The sequence below is a fragment of the Schistocerca cancellata genome, chromosome 1, assembly GCF_023864275.1.
Source record: "Schistocerca cancellata isolate TAMUIC-IGC-003103 chromosome 1, iqSchCanc2.1, whole genome shotgun sequence".
Lineage (NCBI taxonomy): Eukaryota > Metazoa > Arthropoda > Insecta > Orthoptera > Acrididae > Schistocerca > Schistocerca cancellata.
Window position 1 is genome coordinate 863,127,846 of NC_064626.1, and position 23,731 is coordinate 863,151,576.

Sequence of the window (23,731 nt, forward strand, 5' to 3'; positions counted from 1 at the left end):
CGAGGCAGGATTCGAACCTGCGACCGTAGCGGTCTCGCGGTTCCAGACTGCAGCGCCTAGAACCGCACGGCCACTTCGGCCGGCCTAGATTACTAAACCCTCGTAAAATTTACGATTGCAGTTGGATATAAAACAGGATATTTGTACTTAATTTGGTATGTAACATACCATTGTAGCTCTAACAACTGTAATTAACTCGTGCATAATCTATAAATTATGACTTCCTTTCAATAAAATGAGGAGTTAGTAAAATTTAAGACGGTTTAGTAGCAATGTGACACCCCTCCCCCTTTATTTAAGTGTTCTGGAGTTAAGAAAGAACCCGTTGTTGCTGTTTAACAGGTATTTCAAAAGCAACAGCATTACTGCGCAGCGATGAAATGCATTTCATCGCCAATGTACTCTTAATTACCGACGTCTGTTTCTCCTTAATTTTCGGCACAGTAAAGTGCAGCTTTTCGTGAGTATTGCCGACAGCGTGGAAACAGAGCACCTACCCGGCGACTATCGTCAAGAGAAACAAATGGTGTGCCAACGCGTTCTGTGATAACGCGAGAGCCGTCAAACAAACAGCTCGGTACGTACGGACGTGTCAACACGGGGCGGCGCGGCGTGGTACGCTGCGCTGGCGCGCCGGTCATCCCCTCCACCACCCCGCTGCCCGGCGGCCACGTCGGCTGTGCAAGGCGCCAGTCTCCAGTTGCCCAGCGTGCAGCCGCCGCAGTGGACGCGCAGACAGCGACTCGGACACAGCGACAGCGCAATGGGACTCCGCGGAAGCTCCGCCTGCGTCAAGTACCTGCTCTTCATCTTCAACCTCATCTTCGTAGTGAGTGCTCGCATTTATCTATCGCTCGCGCCGACGCTCGGACATGAACAGGAAGAAACAGCTATGTCTCGTGCCGAGGTTCATCGGGGTAAGGCGTCATTCGGATTTCACTGCGCGGCATCGTCGCGGTCACCTGCACCCCCAAGTTCGTCGGATCGGCCTACAGCTTCTCTTGCGTGGTGTGTGTCACTTTAAGCGCGCTCGGCGCGTGGGCCATCGACTTTCCCGTGTCGCCGCAAAACTGCCCCGCCCCTTTCCGTGTCGCCGCTTTCTTCAGAAAGTGTTGTTTCCGGTTCTGTGTATAAATCTAGATGGTAAACGCTCTCAAGAGTTTGCTGGTCGGTGATTTGCCACTCTTTATGAGGAACTTTGGACCCACACACCACGCGGAAGTCTTGTCCACCGCTTTTCCCTGTTGCAAGCACGTGAGTGAGCAGCTTGTATCGGGCAGCGGTGACACGTTGGCCCGCTTAAAGTGAAAGTGTAGCTATGTGTCCGTGGCAGCAGACTGCAGCCTCAGTATTACTAATGTTAGACGGTATTCTAATATAATTGGTTTTCTTGCATGGTAGTGACGAATGAGGCTTCCGAAAAGTTAAAGTTGGATCAGATGGCGTGTTCGAATTATGTTAGCTATAGCAACCTGATATAAACATACGGTTACTTACACTCGTGCGTTCTTTTGAATTTCTAGCGACCAGAAGTTTCTTAGTCTTCCGTAAGAGCGTACTGCAGTCAAAATCTTTCAGTGTGTAGCGTATGATCTGGCTGCAGAACAAGAGCTGAACCGGGACTTCAAACTTTATTACAGTTTGTATCGAGAAACTTGGTTGGTATCTCTTCATACTCGGACATTCACTGTTCGGGACAGTTTCCTAACTTTTTAGTCCATATTGTGACCGGGTAGATATTAATACAACAAAATCTCCTCTCATGGACTAACAATGCCACTGCTTAGTATGCTTCACGACCCAAAATTGTCAATTTTAGCCATTTTATTCAATCGTCTTTCAGGCGACACTCAGAAGGGTAATATTTCTTCAGATATGTTCAGTAACCAATCTTCATAGTGAGTCGGTGATAGAATAAAACCGCTTGGTATAATCTCTACTTATGAACATGTGGCACTTGCCTTAGTTTGTCACATGTGAAAAATACCCTGGAATGTTAAGTGATGTCTGATTTTAAAAAATTGCGATGGTACCAAGCAAACTGTTCATCTGTCTGGAAATTGCCACTGAATAACACCTAAATTTCGGTCGCTGTTGCAGTGCACATCGTCTGTTTGTATTAGGCGAGTGACTTTGACACCTTACAACACTGACGAAAGTTTTATTAACCGCTCTGATCGCAAAAGCATACGCATTTACGTGAATGCATTTTCTAAAGGACGAAGCTATTTGCCAGAAAGTGTATCTGCCAATTTTATATCCATTAATTCTTCCGCCACTGTAACAAAGGATATTATACCTAAACGTAACTTAGATTTATCCATCTTTTTGATTTGCAACTCCTCTTATTGGCCGTGTTTGCGGTTAAAATTTTTTGGATTTGAGGTCCGCCAGTTATGAAAAAGTTTTTCTCAGTACCCAAGCATGTTTTGGCACCACTGCCATCGTCAGTGGGTTTTAGTTTTTATTTTTCTTTACATTTAGTGAGCATGAATTTTCTGGACAACTTTCGTGTTAATTACGACAGGTAGCTTGTCATGTTTTTGTGTCTAGCACTTCCCTTCTCAGATTCATGCTGAGATGTTGTGATGCATACGTAGCTATAACAAGTATTTTCCACAAATAACGTCGTAAAACGCTTTTCACTAAACTATAATAGTGTTATTGTGGTTTGTGAAAGTGTTCCAGAAAATTCATGCTCACCAAATGTAAAGAAAAATAAAAACGAAAACCCACTGATGAAGGCACAGTGGTGCCGAAACATGTTTGGGTACTGAGAGAAAACGGTGTTTTGCGTAACTGGCGGACCTCAAATCCAAAGAAGTAATTTAGATTGCTTGAAGATAATAGTTCATTGAGACTTGAGGCGTCATTCTTACACAATACCGTAGAGCACGTACAAAATTTGACAATGCTGAAAGTTTTGTGCTGGCAAGCTTGCATGGCTAGAACAAGCGCTCTACCAACACCTGTGGCGTAATGAGCAGAGTCTGATGCTAGCCATGCCGTTTCCACGGAGAGATGGGGCCTGCTCGTCCCCTCACTGCTTTCCATTTCATGGAGGCCTCACCGAGTGCTGTTCGTACAGCCGGCCGAAGCAGCCGATAGGCAAAATCCTTGCAAGCGTCTACACACCAGTGTATACATAGCGAAGGAAAGGCCGGGTGGGCTACGGCGTGGTACTGGACGAACCACGAAGTCTTGGTTATGATTGGCTAATCTGTAGAGTAGGTCAAGGTCTGCCCTAGGTCGGAAGCTAACGAATGTGAAATGTGGTAAGTGATCTGTAGCGTGGCTGTGAAAAGTTCGCCTCACATTAAACTATAAAAATTAAAACCGGGTAAATTCACAAGCTGAGTATTTTTGTTGCATATAGTGGACATAAAGTACGAAAAATGCAAGATGGCCAGTACTTGGATCGTACCGACGAGTATGCTCAAGTTCGCCGTATTTCGAATTTGTGGCGACTAAAGTAATATTTCTGTTGCGTTTGCATGAACAGAGTTCAAAGTGTTCGAAACAGCTGTAGTGTTTGGGAAGAGCATTCCTAGATGGAAAGCTTTCGGCGAGATTTCTGTGCTATGGCTTACATGGTATGATGTAGACACCGATGACACGGTAACCTAAAGCACACAGGGCAGGCAGGGAGGGGCTGCAGCAAGAATTAAATCTGGTTCAGGTTATGGCCGCTTTCACCAGCGTCTAACATCGCTGGGTTGCGATTACGAAACCAGCCAGCAGGTGGCGCGTGCTATCAGCTGCCAGCAGGTGCTAACACTTCAATTTCCTACCTGCAAGAACAGCTTACTAATCTTGCCACAAACCAAAAAGGCGGTCTAGGACTCGACCAGCTTCGGAAAGCTGGTAAAGTTACATGACTGCATAGGGAATAAAGCACTGAATACAGTTCAAGATATTTGAGGTGTTGTACGGCTTTAATGAATGTTAAGAACTGCATTAGCAATACAGAGCTGTAACGGTGTAGTCTGTTATAGACGATCGATTTCGGCCTAGGTTCGTATCATCACTGGGTCCGCTGTACCAAAGTACAAAACATGTGTAACATTTAAATATGCAGCTGTTACGCGAAACATTAATCACATCTTACATCACTGTACCAAAGTACGTACGTTATATAGTAACCACAAAATGCAAATGGTTCGTAATTCAATTATTAATGTAACATGCAATTCTAGTTTATGTAAACTTACTGATCATTCTATTCACCAGCAGGTACATCTTTACAGTGCCTTAAATGTTTCATTGAATATTTGACCTACTTTGTTCAGTGGATGCCTGGGCAGTTAAATGAACGTGATTTCAATGATGGAACAATGTACATCTGACAACTTACTCCAATTACGCAAAAGCATAGGTGGTATGCTTTCGTAGGCGTTTTCTTCGTGTAAGTGAAATGTTTAGCATATGGGTATCTGCAGAATGAGGTGACATACACAAAGGCAAAAATAGGTAAGATAGTAACATGAATATGTATAAACTGCGCTACAGGTACTCAAAAAAATAAGTTGTATTTTTAATGAAAATTGAATAAATACTTATATAACCACAGAATTATTCACTTAGATCACCGAGCATAAATCAGTTATTAGGAAGAGGCCAGATTTTACAGTAAACGTTTCACAGCTTTGTCATTTAAGGTATCGCGTAATAACTGATAAAGGTCATTTTTCAGCCTCAGGTCGCTAAAGTGTAGTGTGGAGCGATGTTTTCTTAAAGCAGTATGTCTGTTTCTAAGTATGAATGTACCGAAGTAAAGATAAAATAGCTATGCGTAATTGGTAGATACTTTCCAGGATAATGGTCAGTTCGAAAACTGACAGTGAAACATTTTTCGTCTGTTGCACAAAATGAAACAATTTTGTTAATTTTTTTTCTGCAGCGTATATTTTAGGGAAATAGTTTGCCCATCAGAAGCACTGCATTATCAAATAAGAGTAGAACAGCACAGGAAAATATCCCGGAAAGGAAATGGCGTTCAAGGAATCTGTTGGTATTTAGTTTTGGCTCCTTGATAGCATGTACTTGCTAATACCTTATGTGGTGCAGTATCACACGAAATTCAGGAAAAACTAAGTGCGGTAGGTAGCATGCAGGTACTATAAACTTTCTTTGCGCCGGGAAATGCACCGACAGTTTCTCAAAATTGTTCATGCGCTCTGTGGCCACGCTGGCAAATATAAAACGCTGTTTTATTGAGCAGAGAGAGCGCCGGTAAACAGTCGGACACTGAAATCGCTGTGGCAACGAAGCTTGATTGAAGCTAGCCGGTCCTTGACGCCATATTGTAGCTGAACACTTGTTGGCCGGTTTATGTAACAGGATTCGAGTCAGGGGTATCACTCTTGACGTATTGTCACATGTGCACTTATCGGATTCTTAGCACGAAATGCATTGTTTCTGTAGCTTCAGTGTATATCTCGAAGATACCTATGCTTAAAGACAGCAGAAAAGATTGGTCAGTTAAGTCTGAATATTTTTGTCCGCCCATGAAACAAGTGCAGAATTTGCTACAAGAGTAATATTACATTTTGTTAAAGTTTAGATTTTTCGGTTTAGAGGTTGTTTGTAGCATTTTCCAGTGTTATCTTTGGAACATTACTTCACTCGTCTTTCCGAAATCGTCCTGAACATGAGGGAACTCGTCAGAAAGGAATGTGACTTGTAACCTATACAGTAAAGTGGGCCTAAAAGGTGGCAACAATGAGTTTCACTCAAGAGGTAAAAGATGTACTTATTAAGAGCAAATCATTATTAGAAACCGAACCGTGTATTTGAACGAAAAGTTCCCAGGGGCCTTGGGTATGCATCTGAAGTTCCAAAATGCACTGTTATCACTATATTAAAACCGAATAGTGTTTGGTTAGATTAAAATGGTTTACCTGTGCCAAATTGTAGTTTCGTGGTTGTATGGTAGTGTTCTATATTTGTGCTGCCAGTGCGTGTTAAGAACGCGCGTGTCGTTAATAATACCTGCCTATTTGTCAGTGCTAATGGTGTTTCGCTTTCTCGACTCTCACGTGACTGTGCTAAGAGGCACAGAATACGCTGGCGGTACCAACGCCGTGTGTAGCGCTACAGGGAACATAGAAGTTTTCATAACTTACGTGGGGCTCTTGGAGAGGCATCATGCCACTTTAAATATTCAGTAATTGATATACACCCTGTAAATGCAATGTAGCTGATTAACAAACTATTCGAAACTGCTAAAAGTAATGTTTTAAAAATATAGTATGAGCTTAGTGGTTATTATAAAACGTAAACTTCGTATTAATAAGTTATCTAAGGGTAAGCACCGACACAATTAAATCACGTAATGCTGAAAATGCTCGTGCGTTTCCAAGTTCCACATTGGCCAACAGTAATGAAATATAAACGCAGAGAGCAGCGATCAGTCGCTTATGAAACATTGTGATGGACTAGTTTCTTTAGACTGATATTCAGGTGAGACATGCAGAAACTTACATATTTATAGCAGGAAGCTGGGAACTCTACATTTGTTCATTGTGGTAAGAAAGGAAACGCTTTCTCACCTCGTATGTTACATGGCAAGTTGTTAAAAATAAATTCCTTCACTTGCTGTAGTGCTGTGGGCGACTTGGTGTTAACAGGAGCTACCATTTTGATCACGCCGAAACCAATCATTCTGCCGCAGTAAGTAAATAGTTGAGACAGCTTTCCATGTAACTTGAGGCGATACGTGTTTCCCATCTCGTCGCAGTGAAGAAACCTCCAGTGCCCAACATCACTGTATAGATATGCAAATTTCTGCCTCATTCGAAGAGTCGGATGCCCATGAAACTAGTCTATGAAAAATTTTTCGTAAGCAGCTGCTCACAGCTATGTTTTCATGTAGTTTACAGTATCCACAGTGGAGAAGCTTAATTTATTTTATCCAGTGTTCCACGCAACTTGCAGATATTTGCTTATTTACTGCTAACCATAGTGTTTGTGGCAGGGTGACCAACATCTGGAAACGATTTTTGTATGTAGGTCACTCCGTTCTGCAGATACGCATATGCTAAACAGGTTACTTCTTACACGAAGAAAAAGAAACCTACAGATATTGATTTTGTCTGATTTCGTAAATATCTTGTGGCACGGTAGAGGTTTGTAAATGTTAGGAACTTTACAACGCCATACACAGCTGTAACGGTATATTTTGTTAGATCTATTTCGGTCTAGGACCAGCCCATCACTGGCGTCACTATACAAAAGTGTGTAACATTAAAGTACGCAGGTGATACGTGAAACATTAAATAGATCACATTTTACATCACTGTAACGAAGTCCTTACAAATGTATTTCAGCTAAGCAATTTGCGTAATTGGAATAACATAGATCTACATTGCTCCATCATTGAAATTAGCTGTAAATACGTAACATTGTCCATTTAACTTCCTAAACATTTGTGTGGTATATTCATCCACAGAAGAAAGGTCATTCATTCAATGAAGCATTGAAGGCAATGCAGAGGTACAAACTACTGAATAGAGGCGTCACTTAAGTTTGCATTACACATAAACACAAAATGCATATGTTAAAACATTGATAATTAAATTACAAACATAAGACTGATTTTAAGGGAGATTTAGTCGCAATAAATTTTAATTGCGCAGCTACATCAGATTTCCTTGGAATCACAGTGGGTATAAACATAAAAACTGGCATACTTCGCTTATTTTTTCTCTTAAATCATATGGTATATTTTGGGGTAACTCCACAATTTTGCGAGTCTTGTTGCTAACGTTATACCACCCCTGCTGATCGGTTTGAGATGAACGCATCCGTGGAATGCCTATACGGACCAAGAAACAAACATCGCTCTCTCATGATGTCTTCTATATGCGTAAGCTATCAACCTTTCTCCTCTCCTCGCATTCCCTTGAACCAAACTTTCTCATAGAAACACAGAGCGAAGTGGCGCGGTGGTTATCACTCGACTCGCATTCGGGATGACAGTTAAAGCCCGCTTCCGGCCATCTTGATATAGGTTTTCCGTGATTTCCCTAAATCGCTGAAGGCAAACGCTGCGATGGTTCCTTCGAAAGGACACGGCCGCTTTCGTATACCATCCTTCCCTAATGCGCGCTTGTGCTCCATTCTAATGACGTAGTTATTGGCGGGACGTTAAACACTAATCTTTAAACACTAATCTCCTAAGAAGCAGCATGAAGAGGAGACAATAGTATCGATTATCATACGAAAATTCTTGGAGATCTGTCGAATAAAGAATTTGAACTTCGCGGAATTAATGTGCTCACTGGCGAAATATGAAACAGGTGGTCAGGAAGGGAGATCGAAAAAATTGTTTTAAAACTAGAAGTTCCGGGAATACGGGAGAGTTGGCCACTTTAGTTGGTGGTAGCATGTAGCTTAGGACTGCATTCAATCAAAATTAATAGCATAGTTCACCACCGTTCCATTTTTATATTTCATCAGATGTTTTAGTATCTTGGATAGTCTAAACACAAACCAATTGCAAGGTTTGTATATTTAGGCTTTCCTGCCCTTCTGCTTGAGAATTCTCGCGTTATTTTCCTGTTGCGATTACGCAATGGCCATTGCTGATAGGTTTTACGAATCACTGACACGTAGCACAATGTCGATTGAACCCACGCAAACGTATTCAGGTGCCTTCAGACAGGGATGGTTTTTAAGTGAGCTTGGGCGGTAGCGTTTGGCAGCGGCGGCTGGTCTCGGGGCCCGCGGCTGCCAAACCAGTTTGCTCGCATCGCAGACAAGGCGAGGCTGCCGCCGCTTAGGTGTAACGTAACGCAACGGGGCACGCGTCTTGGGCTGCGTGAAGCACGGCGCGGTACTACCCGGCACTCACTTGTCACCGAGAACGCGTGTTGAAGCGTTAGTAAGGAACACGAGCTCTCAACAAGTGTTCAACCAGTACAACATACGTAAATGTGATTGCACTGGACGTTAACGGATCATCACAGAAATACTTCCTCAAATGTTGCTTACTCAAAGTGGACCACCAGCTTGAGTGACAGGTAAACCCAACACTGAACGTTGTGAGGGGAAGTTGGCATTAGTCTGAATGTCAATACTAAGGAGCTAGAAAAGGTAGATTATTAATGACCAAAGGAGACATTAGAGCATGTACGAAGGCGTAGTCATTGCCCCTCGCTCAGTTCGCGAATGAAATAAGACAATCTGAAACACTGTTACGATGAACCCTCTGCGAAGCTTTGTGCCATGGCTTCTGGAGCGTATGTTCCAACCGGACAAGAACAGTGACGCAACTCAGAAATGCAATACTCGAGAAAACTCGACTTGAAGAATTCAATGAAATTGTATTAAAATAGTTAACCTTCCTTTAAAGCATTTTTGTCAGTGAAATCCATTACATTCTGTACAACAGTAATACGGACATGCAGTTCTCTCTCGTCTGTTACCAATTATTAGTCCATTCAGTTGTCACTTTCTTGCCTTTCTAAAGGCTTTTTCCACCTCAAATATTTTTTACTTAATGTAATGTCATACGACATTCGAACCTACATCACGCAAATTTAGTACTTAAGTCAAAAGAAAAATGAAAAGTTAAAATATTTCATTAGAAAAATAGAAATGCAAAATATATGAAAGTAATAAAACTGGGCAAGGAACATAGAGCACAATTTAAGGAACATAACTTACAGAAACACAGAATCACAAATTGACTAATACCAGACAGGAATAAATTTCGCCGAGAAAAGGGATTCAATGCCAGCTTTCATTACACCAGAACTTTTCTTCAGTTTATTGGCTTTCAGGCCGTGCTCATCCCCCCACCTCAACGAGGTCAGATGTGACGATACGAAAGTAGCGACAACACAAGTCCCTGAGCGGGGAAAAATCTCCGACCCCGCATGAAATCGAACACGGACTCTTTCGCTTAGCAATTCTCCGCGTTGACCTCGCAGCTACAGAGGCGCACGTGCAAAAATTCTTTTATTTCTCCTGCTATTGTTGACGATATGAGCATATGCTTTTTGATGGTATGTAGTTTACACAAAGAGCTCCTGTGACTCTCCTGCACTTCGCGTACTTTGATCAGGTTGTCCATATCTTATGCTCCCATTTGCGGCTCCAGCACAATTGCAGAAAAACTACCTTTATCGTTTGTCTATCGAGGAATCTATACATGACAATGTGCTTCTAGTGTCTGAATCATACTTTACAATGCCCTTGAGGCATGCATGCCTGAAAGTTTTGACGTGGCATTTAGATTTAAAGAAAACTTTACCTTGAACAACTCGAAAGTTGTGGTTTTTATCGAAAATCTTTCCGAGTAAAAATTATCAAATGTCTTTCAAAGATACTATTCATTTTTTATCTAGGACTAATAGTTGTCATAGTTGCCATGTTGCAGGGATCGAAAAAATTATTAGTGATTTATGGGGATGTACGTAAAATTGGTAAAAAATTGATTTTTGCCAGCGGGTAGTTCTGCAGCATGTTAGGAGTACAATTTTTCAGAGTTTAGTTCGTGCTACAAATAATGGAAAAGCTGTCTTGTTTCAACCAGTGCGCAGATCAAGGCCCCCTCCCCCTCTACACAATTCATTGTTTGCGAGATTTTATGTCGTGCCATCAGAGAAGGCATCTGAGAGTAGAGCTGTGAGCCCATTTACGATCAGATTTATTAAAGAAATGCGCACTTAACAGAACACACAACCCAAACGAAAATTTCGATAACCTCATTTAGAAGAGACGCCCAGACAGTACGCTTATGTACTGTTGTTGAAATTTCGTTACGTCATGCTGGTCTGGTATTCATTGATGGTAACACTGGAAGAATTACCACCCTTACGAAACTAGAATTTGTTGCAAGTTGCTTCACTGAAAACTTATTGACGACTGATGTCCGTATTGCTAGTTCCAAAATATCAGTGAGCACTGCCAAAAGGGCACACTAAAAGAGCTACGTGAGGATCAAAAAGAGCAAATAAATCTGGACGGCCAAGACGAAAGTTAGTTTTTCCAGCATAAAACGTAATGAAATCTTTCTAAATTTTCCACAGCTCCCATTTCTTAGTATGTAACTAACATTTTCTGCTGAACCATTGCAGGTTAAACGGTGAAATTTGCTAGAGACTACAAACTGTAACAAAACTTCCTGTGATACAAAATTTTTCAAAGTGCTATATATTTAAATTTTTGTGAAATAAAAATTGTCATACATAATTTTATAAATTTATTGCGAGAGTTCAGACATATTAAACTGGTACAGATTTGTTCACCTAATTACTAAGAATAACTCACCACATTTTGAAAACGAGTAAACTCTGAGAATGTTCATGTGATCGTGGGATCAGAAAGTATCTAGATGGGTCCTTATCATATACCCAGAACAAAATTGAAAAATCCAGATTATAGCCAACAACAATATATGGGGTTTGGTTTCTCTAACAGTGAAAATTACATTAGCTTTTATGTACCAGTGAATTTTCTCATGTTTCACTTTAATGGTATAAAATGTTTTCTGCTAAATGAAGTGGATTAAAACCAAACATTAAATGGGTGTTCCTACTCAGCATTCCCTGTCATGTTCGCTAATGTGGGCTGACTAAATAACCTCACCCAGTTCATGTTTATACAGTGGAGCTACTTTATTTGCACTAAACTAGCTTTTATTTACAAAACGTAAGCAGCTGGAGCTGTCAACTATAACACAGAAGAGCCTGCCCCAAGTGTTAGTCAATGTCGGTTTCATTGTCTGACCTGTCCAGAATACTTCCTGCACCAGGAAGAGTATCAAATGCATCACTCCAGCCTCAGGTTTCCCAATACAAGCAGAGGCTCAAAGGCAAATTGGCTCTGTTTACAACAGAACTAGGTCCCCTAGGTATCGTGGAAATTCACATTTCAATGTAATGGGTTACAGCAGAGTACTGTTAGAGTTGAAATGATCAGTCCCATTCCGTCAGACATTGATACCCACATTGTAAGACACATTGTGGATGCGTGGTAAATGGCGCCACTCATTGCAGCCCACTCTAAAAGTGCCAGGAATTTCTTAATGAAAAAGTTGTGCACTCTACCAGTAACACAAAGGTGATAGAAGTGCGGTAACTGCTTGGTTATTAATTCGTCACAAAATGACATGGGTACACAGCTTTACTATGCGATCTCAACGATAGACAGCAGCGACGTGGTACACTTAAGAATCCCATCCGATCCCCACCAACACTACGAAGCAGTGACAAAATCATACTTCCATATTCATTTCGCAGCCATTCTTTAGAGGAACGTAACTCTAATAAAAGCTCACTGAACTGTAAATAAGTATTGATTTAATGAACTGAAAGTAACTCCTATATAAACATTCAGTTACCTTCCTTTGTCTGCTCAGGTAAGAGAAAAGCCCGGAAAATGGTGGTGGGTTGTAGCCTCCGTAAACTGAAAGCGAGCAGCAGTAGTTCTGGGGCAAGTTTTTTTCCGGAAGAACATTAAAGCTGTCGTACAGGACGACTGGGAACAAATTTCCCCTGTGGCAGTGTAGATCAGTGTGCACACACACATTCATTCAGATGTTCATAGTTTCTTGCAGTAGTTGCATTAGTTCAAATGTTCCATGTACTGGATGATCGCAATCCGCCGTCATACTCTCACCCGCCCCCTACTATTCACCCCAAAACACTATCCCTTAATATGGCTCTACTACACTATTAGACGTGGTAATCTTTTAATACTTGTTCTTAACCTGATTCATTTAACAATAAACATTAATTTTATACCGTTAACACTTTTAATATATAATTTTTCGACCCCTTCAACGTGGAACGATTAGTTCTAGAGAAAACGGGACCTTTTTTGTAGGAAATTTGATATTTGATATAGTAAAGTATTTTCGATAGGAATCGCAGTTTCATTCTTAGCGAAAATGTTCGCAACGCTCCCTCCTACCATTCGGCGACTAGAAAATGTTTTCCCCTAATTTTGCTTCGTTGACTGGACTAAACCGGATAGGTTCAGTGATAGTTGGCCGCTACCCACGTCATTCACGTATCTCCGAACGCATTGCAGAAGTGACGGTGACACTATGCAGAGCTGTTCCAACGACGACGGGAGCACCATCACAGCAGTTCGGCATAGTCTGCGGACTGTCGTATTACCCTAGTTCGTATTGTACGTTGTGGTGGTCGTAATTTACAGGTTTTTTCACTGTTGCAATTGTTAAAACAGAAAGAGGCAACTGGGGCAACAAACCGAACAAATAGTAATTATTCTGTAACAAGTCGCCGGAAACAGTTGTCCTTTAAATCAAATTTATTTATTGCTGATTTAGCCTGACCAGATAAGGTCCTCTTAAACATTACTAGGAAAGACACGTATAAAACATATTAAAGTATAAAAAATACATAACAATCACAATAATAATTATATGCATTAACTAGCTTAGTGCCCACAGTTTCGCACGCGTAGACTGCATAATGTGCAGATTTTTCTTTAATCGAATTTTCACAGATTGCAAAGTCTAAATTTTTCACGCCAATTGAGGTCATAGGAGCATGAGCCGATCCGAATGTACTCCTGACCAAAAATCAGTTCTGGTAACTGGAGTTAATCATGCCCGTTGTGTTCTTGCTATGAAATTTCCATAGAATCTTTAATCACCTAACACATTTCTTTTATATGTGAGGGAGAAGTGAAATATCAGTTTTCATAGATATAGCTTTTTTAATATACCGAAATTTTCTTCAAAATTTCCATCCCACATTTCACCCTATTATGGTTAAATTTCAAATATGCTGAAACAGTTATTTCTGACCAAGAAAAAAAAACCAGTTTTCATAGGTCTAGGCTCAAAATTGCATTAATAGCGACATATTTACAAAAACTTAAATTCCCTATTTCACTCACTTAAGGATGGAGTTTCAAAAAATCCATTCTTGAACGACGTCTATAGTATACAATAAACACGCTTCGCAAATTTGAAGTTTGTACTTGGTTGTTTGGGCTGGGTGATGAGTCAGTGTCAGTAGGGACATTCTTTTATATACAGACGCTCTGAGTAACAACAGTAACATTAAGACAAAACAATGGGGACATTAAGAATATTGATTACAGTAGTTTGAATCTTGCGAAGCCTTGTTAGACATTAGAAGTGGTGGGGTTAATGAAAGAGTAGATTGATATGAAAGTGACTGGCTGCTACTAAAGAAGAGAATTTCAATAGAGCTCTTTAGATAAGAGGGGGAAAAGTGGAGGAGGAAGGGTTGATGAGTGAGCTGCAAGAAGAGATAGCTGTTGTGGTAGGTGAGCCATTAGCTGTCTTTTGAAGTTTGAAACGATTTTGTGTTCTCTGATCTTTTGAGGAAGATTGTCCCCAAGTCGGGTTCCTGATGCAGAGAATGATTTAGAAAACACGCCAGTGTAGTAGTAGTAGTAGTAGTAGTAGTAGTAGTAGTAGTAGTAGTAGTAGTACAGAGATTTTACTTTGAGAACACGTATTTCTGCTGTGTTCAGATAGTAAAGGTTGAAGATGATTAGGAGTGTAATGATTAAGGCGACACGTCAGAGGGTATGATAATTTGTACACTTATCGGCACGCACGCACCTAGAATCGTTCATAGAAGTTATTCAGAAGGTATCCTTGAAACGCTAGTCAAACTTTGATTGCGCAGATGGATTATCAACCATGTTCCACAGTAACTGATTTTGCAGCCTGCAATGAAATATTACATGCTATACCCTTTGGCTGAAATCTAACGGGTAGTTCATGACTTCACAAAAGGAAAAAACATTCTAAAGGTCGAGGTAATTTTGAGTCTCCAAAGTGCTTTAAAGGATCCCTTAGACGAAGAAAGGAAACGTTACCGTCTTTGATAAGAATCAAAGCTAGAACTCGCTAAGCAAACAGCGTGGGATAGATTTCAGATTTCCGGATTTTCTGGCTCTTCAGAGCATCAAACGGTAGCCGTTTTGAGTCCTACAGCACCTTGTTTGGGACATTCAGCTACCAGAGAGCTTTCTCGCAGCTCTAAAAGATGCGCTCAAGGCTGCGCTGATATTGTGGTTTACTCCGTGTTTTTCATCCAAATACACAACAATGTATCAGGCTAGTGTCAATCGTGTTTACAAGTATTTCTAATGTAATGAGTCGCGCGAAACTAATGTTATTAGGTATAATGTAGGAACACTCCGTTCTCTGCCGATAGTTTCTAGGCTTATTTATCAAGTGTTTCTTCCACCTATCAAGTAGCATATTTGATGTGTTACGAAGTGATCAGGTGAGTCAGAAACGAGCAAAATTTGTTTGGAGGAGCTTGGAGAAAATGTAATAGATTTGCAAAAGATATGAACGTAAAGGCTCACCGCCAATTCGTGAATGCTGTACGCCTTCCAGATATTAATCATAGAATGGTGGATTGAAAAATCAGACGTTCACTATTTGATTTAGACAACGCGAGGTGCAACCGAATCGGTTTACCATGCGCAATGGGATTGTTTTGCGTCTACGGTTGAACTAATATGGTAAAATTTTACAGTGAGCTTTTCACGAAGTCAACAACACATTCATGATACTTTTCTGATACAAATAATTAGTCATAAGGGCTTTGAAAAGTGCCTTTCGCTTCTAAATCACACAGCAGCCTACGGTCGTAGCATAAGGCCATGCTGTGCTGTGTGGATTACCAGTTGGCTCGTTCAGTAGCCGGAGAAGGCAGTCGCGATTTTCATTCGGCCCTCTGTTAAGTGACGATTCCGTCACTTATTCAATACATCTCTCTACCCCCCACCCCCGTCATTTCCTCGTCTCGTCTCCTAGTATTTTCAGGAATACTAGAAACGGATACGATGAGCAACCATTTGTCATATCAGAGCAGCCTCAAATTTTCAGTAAGATTCCTATGAAGCAAACCATGAAAAAAAAATCCTTGGGTACTGCAAGGTGTGCCGAAGCTGAACCGTGGCTTACTTAACTAAATGTACCATATTAACTCGGAGGGTAAGTCAGATAAGATGTCAAAGGAAGTTAAGGACGCGCTGCATCCAGTAGATCCATCCCTTGTAAATTACCAACCTTGTGACTGAGGACAGCTTTACCCCTTCTTTTATTGGTTTAAGTTTGTGCCAACATTGGTTAAATCCCCTGGATCCTCCAACACAAAGATCACTGAATTTTTTCAGTGCTAGAGACAAATGTAAGTAGCGGGCTGACACGAACTTGTCAGTTATACGAAACGTAATTTTAATATCCAACAATAGTTAAACGGTAATTGCCTAAGAACACAGGTAATGAATCTCTTGCAGTATTAACTGTTCACAAAGATTTTGGAATTAGATTTTAACTGTCAAATTTTCTTGCCAAGCTATGGCGTTGGGGTCGTACATAAACAGCTGTTATTAAAGAGTCGTATGTCGCTTGAATATTTAAAACACATTTCCTGTAACGTGAAGTGCTACGTTAAAACTGCAGTGATTAGGCCTTTTAGCGTGAGCTGATAAATGTTCTTCCCAACGTAACTGTTTTTCTTTCTTTTTCTGGTAAAGTTGCCGCCATATATGGTGTCAGTACTTATTAGACAATGGAAAACTGCTCTCCAGTTCTTGTGCAATGACTAAAACAACCGCTCACACTACGTGTCTCACAACGCGTTTGCCGTACTAATTTCAAGAGAAGACCTAACCTCGCATTATCTTATGAGAACAAGCACGGATAGTAAGTTAGGATATTACACACGTTTCAAAAATAATCACCTTTGAAGCCTTGAGCGTTTTTTAGTGTTATATATTGCAATTTTTCGTTTGTAACCCACTAAAACAGTAGTTACCTCGTTAAAACTAGAGATAAATGATGTAAAAGCCTATTTTCAAAAGCTGACTCAAATAAAATTGTGTAGTGTTTTTAAGTTTGCGGTTCTTGCTGTGACTGAAAAGCTTCCTTGTAGTTGTGAAAGTTTAAAGCCTTGTTGTTAAGTTTGACAACCTTTCTTTATAGAACGTTCTGTAGTTACTGTTCCAAAAAGTTTCTGCAGTTGTCCTCGCACAAAGTATGTAATTTGTAATTGTGCTGGGCTGGGTAGGGGAGGGGACATAAATTCAGCTTCATTGTTACATAGCCCATTTCTGAATGGGAAATACTCTCAACATGTGTTACGTGTAGTACAAATGTATTGAATACTATTTTCAATTTGGTAGTGTATGGTCAAGACTACAGTGAAAATATAGGTTTCGCCTTGAAGAGAAACCAGCTTAAATTGCTCCAGGTGTATGCAGTTCTTACAGAAATCGTCTTTGTTGCTGAAAGAGCAAGCACAAGTTTATCACAAACAGCGATATCATTCGCCCAACGGGAATGTCTCCCTATTTACCGAAAGGTTGCCGACCTGTAGCTGACAGTATGAAATTTACTTCAAAATTTTGTTCCTGTCAGGTGAACTGGGAGATATGCATTGATGGAAGATCTCTCTACTGGATTAAAATGTTGCCTTCCGGAATCTACTCAAATACCAACGCTTATCCTTCAGCTGTCACAATCCTGCGGGGGGAAAAAGCACGGCTTTTTGCCCGACAGAAATGACCTTATAAGACGAGGGAGTTTAGGAAGTACTGTGACGTCTCACTATTGTTGACAATGTAACTTCAGTTTTACGATCAGTGAGAATCGTGCTGCTGTTACTTGTTACACCAGTCGTTCTGGTACATTGGAAGGTGTGACGTATGTGCTGCCCGGTTCAGATTCACTAATCTTAATCGAGCCGGCCCAATATCGGCATAAACAGATTATTCGCCACACTGCATTTTTCTGACAACTAGGAAACACTGCGATGCGTCACTTCTTGAACTTGCCTCCGAGGAGACAAGGGCTAAAACTAGAAACGTCAAAAATCATTTATTTCCATTATTAAGTGGATAATGCGTGTTGTCTAGGAGTCCATACGAGGTCATTGTTTTTCCGTCGGCTAGCATTCTGAATGAACATGATTAAAATTCCCGTAATTTTTTTTTTCTGTCCTGAGACAGGTTTTCCTTCTAGCATTAGAAACTCGTGTTGGGAAGTCTCATCAGGTTATTATGGTTGCATTCCAAATGGGCTCAGTCCCTAAGTTCACTGCTGGTGCCGACAAAATTTATTTCCTCCCTTCGGCGAATATGACTTCTATGACGCGAGAAACCATTTCACGTATTTGTAATAGACTGAAAGATGTCAGTGTTCAGTCGACAGAATACTATCAGTAGAAACTAGAGTTCTGTGGAGCAGTCTAGATAGAAAGCTGTCATATACTGAACGAAAAAAATACCACAGAGTTAGTCTTTCTAATTCATAATAGTTAAAAATTCTTGGATGTTCACATACTTATTGCAACTGGCTGAAAGCTGAGTTTCATATCAGGATGTGCATCTCACTTAGTAAAGTTTTTTCGGCAGCAAAAGTTACTTTTTGCTTACCTGCAATGTTTCAAGCTCCCGAAAATTCTGAGATGGTTTGGCTCTCTTCAATATCTAGTCTCAGCAGTCATTAACTTTTGGGCACATTGACCTCAGATGATCGTTGAACAGGACAGAGCATGAAGAGCATGCGGGACACGTCTGTGCCCAATCTGTTTTATTAACCTCGTAGCTAGTAAATGTAGCTTGTTAGGACCGCTCGTGCAGTGCAATGGAGACAAGATTGCTATATATCGTAGCACCGATTTGCGCACACAACTTAGGTGATGTCACGGTTATCTCATCGCGGGCTTCCCAGTGAATGTTCTAAAATACTTAGTAAGGACCGATTTAAACTAGAGGTAGGAGCACTAAATACGTAAGCAGTTTCTCGTCTTAAGCCTAATAAGCAGACGCAAAGCGAAGTAGACACTGAACGTGGACGTTTTTTCACTATTTCTGACGGTCCTCGCACATTACAGAATAAAGTGAAAATTTAAAGGCTCGGGAGAAATAATTTGCTTTGAGGTCACATAATGTTCTTTCGAATGCACTTTGCCCAACTGTTGGTTTAGGGAGTAGGTTCCAAGCCTGAAGAGCAGATTCTCTGTCTGCAGCATATCCATTTGCGGCTTGCATGACGTCTTCATTGGACTGTTTTCCTGCCACATGTGTGAAAAGTTGTAAGTAAAAGTATCGGTTCTGATGCAGCTGGATGTTACAAAAATTCGTGCATTGACTGTTTCACACACTGCCAAAGCTTTTTTTGGTGATGTATCTTCTATATATTTTAATGCAATTAATTCTGAATACTTCAGTAATATCTGCAAGTTGCTTAAAGTGTTGCTATGTAAGGAAGTAGCCATTAAACTACAAAGCCAACGGGCTGTTACCCCAATCTTAGTTTTGCTAGCATTTTTGTCACACAGTTTAAATTCTGATTTGTTACTGATAAAAATGCGAAGTTACATCGTAGTTCGTAGTCAAAATTAAACCGTTGGTTCTCCTAGAAATGGCCGGGTATGGCAGTTCAGAGGCTTAAGGAAGTCAGGGGCACACTGTCGTAGCCATTCCAGGATCATGCATAGCAAAGCACTTACTCAAACCAATCTTCAGACTGCAAGCTTTACGTATTGCATTCCAGGGAACTTTCCTGGTAGATGAAATAAATTTTTGTGTGGACCGCCGATAAATATCAAAATTCACAAATTGGTGTCAACGTGTTTCCATTTTAAAGTGGTTCAAACTTTCGTGAAAAACTTGTTTCAGCTTCTACTATGGGTCAGTGGTAAGTGGGGTGCAAATCCTGCAACCCACTGAAGTGAAGGGCAGAGTACTTAACATTTTACCATATAAGGTTTCTTCCACTTGCAATTGCATAAGGAGCATGGGAAGAAAAACTGCTGAAATGACTGCTGTAATGAATCTGATGTTGGCTTCATGGTCTCTGCAGAAGCGATACGGAGAGGGCTGAAGTAACGTCTAATTTCTTCACATAATGAGGGTTCTTGAAATTTAGTAAGGATCTTGTGGGACAACTTGCATCTGTTTTCGAACGTTGGCCATTACAGGTTTTGCAGGATTGCTGTGGTGCTGTTCCGTAAGGTCAACCTGTGACATTTACTCCTTCACTTCCTCGAATACGTTCAATACACGCTATTAGTCAAATTTGGTATGCGCTCACACAATTCAGCCATTGGGACACGTGTATTTTGTAGTCAGTCTCCTTTGTAGAATGACTGCATCTTCAAGTATGCCAATGAACTAAAGTTTGAAACTTCCTGACGGATTAACTGTCTGCCGCTCTGGACCTAGGACCTTTGCATTCTGCAATATCCTTTCTTCCAAGCGTGGTAGTGTTCAAAGTTCCACGAGAGAATATCTGTGAATTCGGAAGGTGGGATATTAAATACTGGCGGAAGTAAAGGTGTGGAGCACTTGTCGTTTGCTGCGCTCAAGTGGCTCAGTTGAAGCACTTGCCCACGAAAGGCAAAGGTCCCAGGTTAGAGACCCAATCAGGCACACAGTTTTAATGTACCAGTAAGATTATCAATGCACAATCCGCTGCAGAGTGAAAATTCACCCTGGAAACAGAAGTCTACCACCTGTTTTACCTAAGACTGGGTTTGTGTTTATTGCACTTCATACCTCTACAAATTGTTATAACCAGATATTAAAAGGCACTGTCTAAGCGATGGTTCTTCTTAGGCCACTAGATAAGCTTGGATATTTGAGCATATTTTCTCAGCTAGTACTTCATTATAGACAAATGATTAATCAACAAAATGTTGGGTTATATTAATACAGATTGCCAGGCCAATATTTGTCTAAAGACCTTCTGCCTGTTATTGTATAGCAGGTCGTACATTGTGCGATATGTTACGCTATATCAACAAATTTAGTTTTATTACAAGAAAACTTTCTGTTGAAAATTTTAGAAAAGGATAAAATTAAAAAAACCAAGTACAAATGCTTATACACGATTTTGTTTAAACTTGTTGCCAGCTTAGATAATAAGGTACATAATAGGTTGTGGATGTGTTTTACATTGAAGTGTATTTAATGGAAGAAACAAGACAGAAATTTGCCTTAGACATGTGACAGTTCTCTCCTTCATAACTTCTACGTGTGTGGTTACATGCTATATTGATAATGGTAATAATTTAATGTATTGATTAGTTAGGTTAGGAGTTTCCGAACTTAAGGTAACAGTGGAGATTGCGAGTTTATTTAAAATGTCAGCTGTATCAGGTGCTAGGGCACGGTAAAACTTCAAGCCAGTCACACCTGATCCAGAGAAAGAAAGAAGTAACATCTTCAGGTGGCATTAAAAGCTAAGAAATCGTACAAAAACAGCTACATAGTTCAATTTTCAGAGTTATTCGATTTATAGTTGTTGAAGCTTAGCTTACTTTTGCTATGTTTGTATGTTCGTTTTCGTTTCCCGTGTGTGACAGCATGTGATTCCGTGTCTGTGTCGTTTACTGTGTCTTGCTGATCTGTCTCATGTGGAGCCTGTTACTCTAGCATACGGTCTCCCTTGTTTGTGTGCTGCATATGGTGCTTGAGAAACTTCGTCTGCCATGTTGCTTATAGAGGTCCAGTGACCTTGTCGGGCGTGTTTCCTAAACTCGGTATTGTGTGTCGTAGGACCAATAATGTAAAACATACTCCATTTTCCTGGGGAATACCCGAAGCAACTTCATCTGTCGATGACTTGTAATATGCTGTGTCCTCCCTACTAAGATACCCTAAAGCCAGTCATAACCTTTGATATCCCATACGATTATACGCCTCCTCCCTTCTGCACCTCCCCCTGTGGGTCTGGGGGTAAGAATAGACCTGAGGTATTCCTGCCTGTCGCAAGAAGCGACTAAAAGGAGTCTCACACGTTTCGGACTTTGTGAGTGTCCCCTGTAGGGTTTGACCTTAATTTTTCAAAGTTTCCCGAAGAGCGAGCCAATTTTGGAAGGATGCCTTACATGGTGCATCATGTCCATCATGCACGGAGACCTGCGTCTTTCGTCGGCTTGGATCTGCACTTCCGCTCATTCTCCAACTGATTGGCGAGGTCACCCTACTGGGTGTGTATTTTTCCATCTACTGAGCGGTATCTTTTTCTACGCTGACGATAATGGACTTTTGCTTGTTTGCACCTGATATCCAGCATGGTAGGCAGTCCATTGCGGTGGGGTCGCCGTGTACCCTGTTGGTTGTAGCCCCTTGAGCACACAGGGATCACTCTGCTGATGACTGCGCTGTGAACTCCCCATGTATGCCAAGGGGTAAATGCCCATTCCCCTGGGGCATCGGGACTCCTGGCAATGGCCATCCTGCCAGGTGGCCTTTGCTGTGGCTGAGTGGCGCCTGTGCGGAGGGCCCCTGGTTGGAGTGGGTGGCATCAGGGTGGATGACACACAATGAAGTGTAGGAAATCATTTCATGTTGGTGGCCAAACACAGAAGTCTCTAAGCGATCAAGATCTAACTTCAATGCCAAGAAATGCGACCCTAAATCGACCCCTCCTCCTCCCCCCGGCCACACCATGGGAGGAACGCCAGGCTAAGGATGGCAGCGAAGCTTGTTCAACCTGGTACCTCGTATGTACGAGAGTTGATGGAAAATCTTTCTTGTTAATCAATCCTCAGTTTTTTGGAGCATTTAGAGAAGTTTGGGGAGGTGGAGGGGTCAGGGTCAATCTTGATCAAACCAGCATCCTCTGCCCAGTTGTGGACACTACTCGCATGTGACAAGCTGGGGATGTTTGTTTCCATCATGCCCCATAAGAGCTTAAATATGGTCTAGGGTATCATATTTCACAGGGACCTTTCTTTTGCAGTCTGACGATGAGCTGTGCGCCAATTTAAAGTGGCGAGGTGTCCATTTCGTCAGGTGCATCCACTGGGGTCAGAGGGATAATCACGTTGCCACTGGTTACTTCATATTGGTCTTAGAGGATGACGGATTACAATGGAGGTCAAGGTGACGGTCTACCACTGCGACATAAAGCCATATATCCCTCCCACAATGCAGTGCATAAAGTACTGGAAGTTTGGCCATGTCATCCTGCTGTACTTCCAGCATCACACGCAGATTGTGGATGCCCATCACATACCAACATTCCATGTGCCCCACCTCCCATCATGTGTCAACTGCGGAGAGCACCATTTGCCTTGCTCGCCTGACTGCAGGATTCTCCAGAAAGAAAGAAAAATAATGGAATAAAAGATCCTGGACTGACTGACCTACACTGAAGCTAAGAGAAAATGAGAGGCTACATCCTGTGCATATGACGTCAACCTACGCCGCCACTATGACAATGGTTCTACCATCATCCATTCTGCCGTGTACATTGCCTCTGAGCCGTCAGATTCCACGTGCCCCCTTGATGGTGGAGGGCACTTTCCTCGCTGTTCCTCTTGCACGGAGAAGCGAAAGTCTTCTTCAGCTCCTCTCACCAGGAAGGATCACCTGGGTCACTCCCTTCCCAGGTTCCTACCAGTGGCAATGCTGACACCCCCAGTGGCTGAAACAACCACACGTAGCTGGTTGTAGGGCTTCACGGTCCTCTTCAGTCCCTGAGACTGAATCAGTGAAGCCCTCCCATCTGGACAAACCTAAGGAGCAGCGAAAGAAACCTAAAAAGAACAAGACCCCAAAAACCAAGGCACTACAGTGGCACCCATACCACCACTGCCTACAAGCTTTGCTTCTGAGGATGAGGTGGAGATTCTGGCATCTGCTGAGGACCTAGATCTCACTGGACCTCACACACAATGGATGTCAATTGCACAGGTACTCATCTTGTGGCAGCAGGTGACCCTGAGGCATAGACTACCTC

At 41.6% G+C, this 23,731-nt stretch overlaps 1 protein-coding gene across 1 annotated transcript in view; it reads left to right on the forward strand.

The window, feature by feature from the left end:
- The first annotated feature begins 671 nt into the window (after window positions 1-671).
- Window positions 672-23,731, forward strand: part of LOC126189439 (CD63 antigen-like) — a 49,466-nt gene continuing 26,406 nt past the window's right edge. Inside the window, exon 1 of the mRNA XM_049930942.1 lies at window positions 672-829. Coding sequence (XP_049786899.1) covers window positions 764-829 — 66 coding nt within the window. The 5' untranslated portion in view covers window positions 672-763. The remainder of the gene's footprint in view (window positions 830-23,731) is intronic.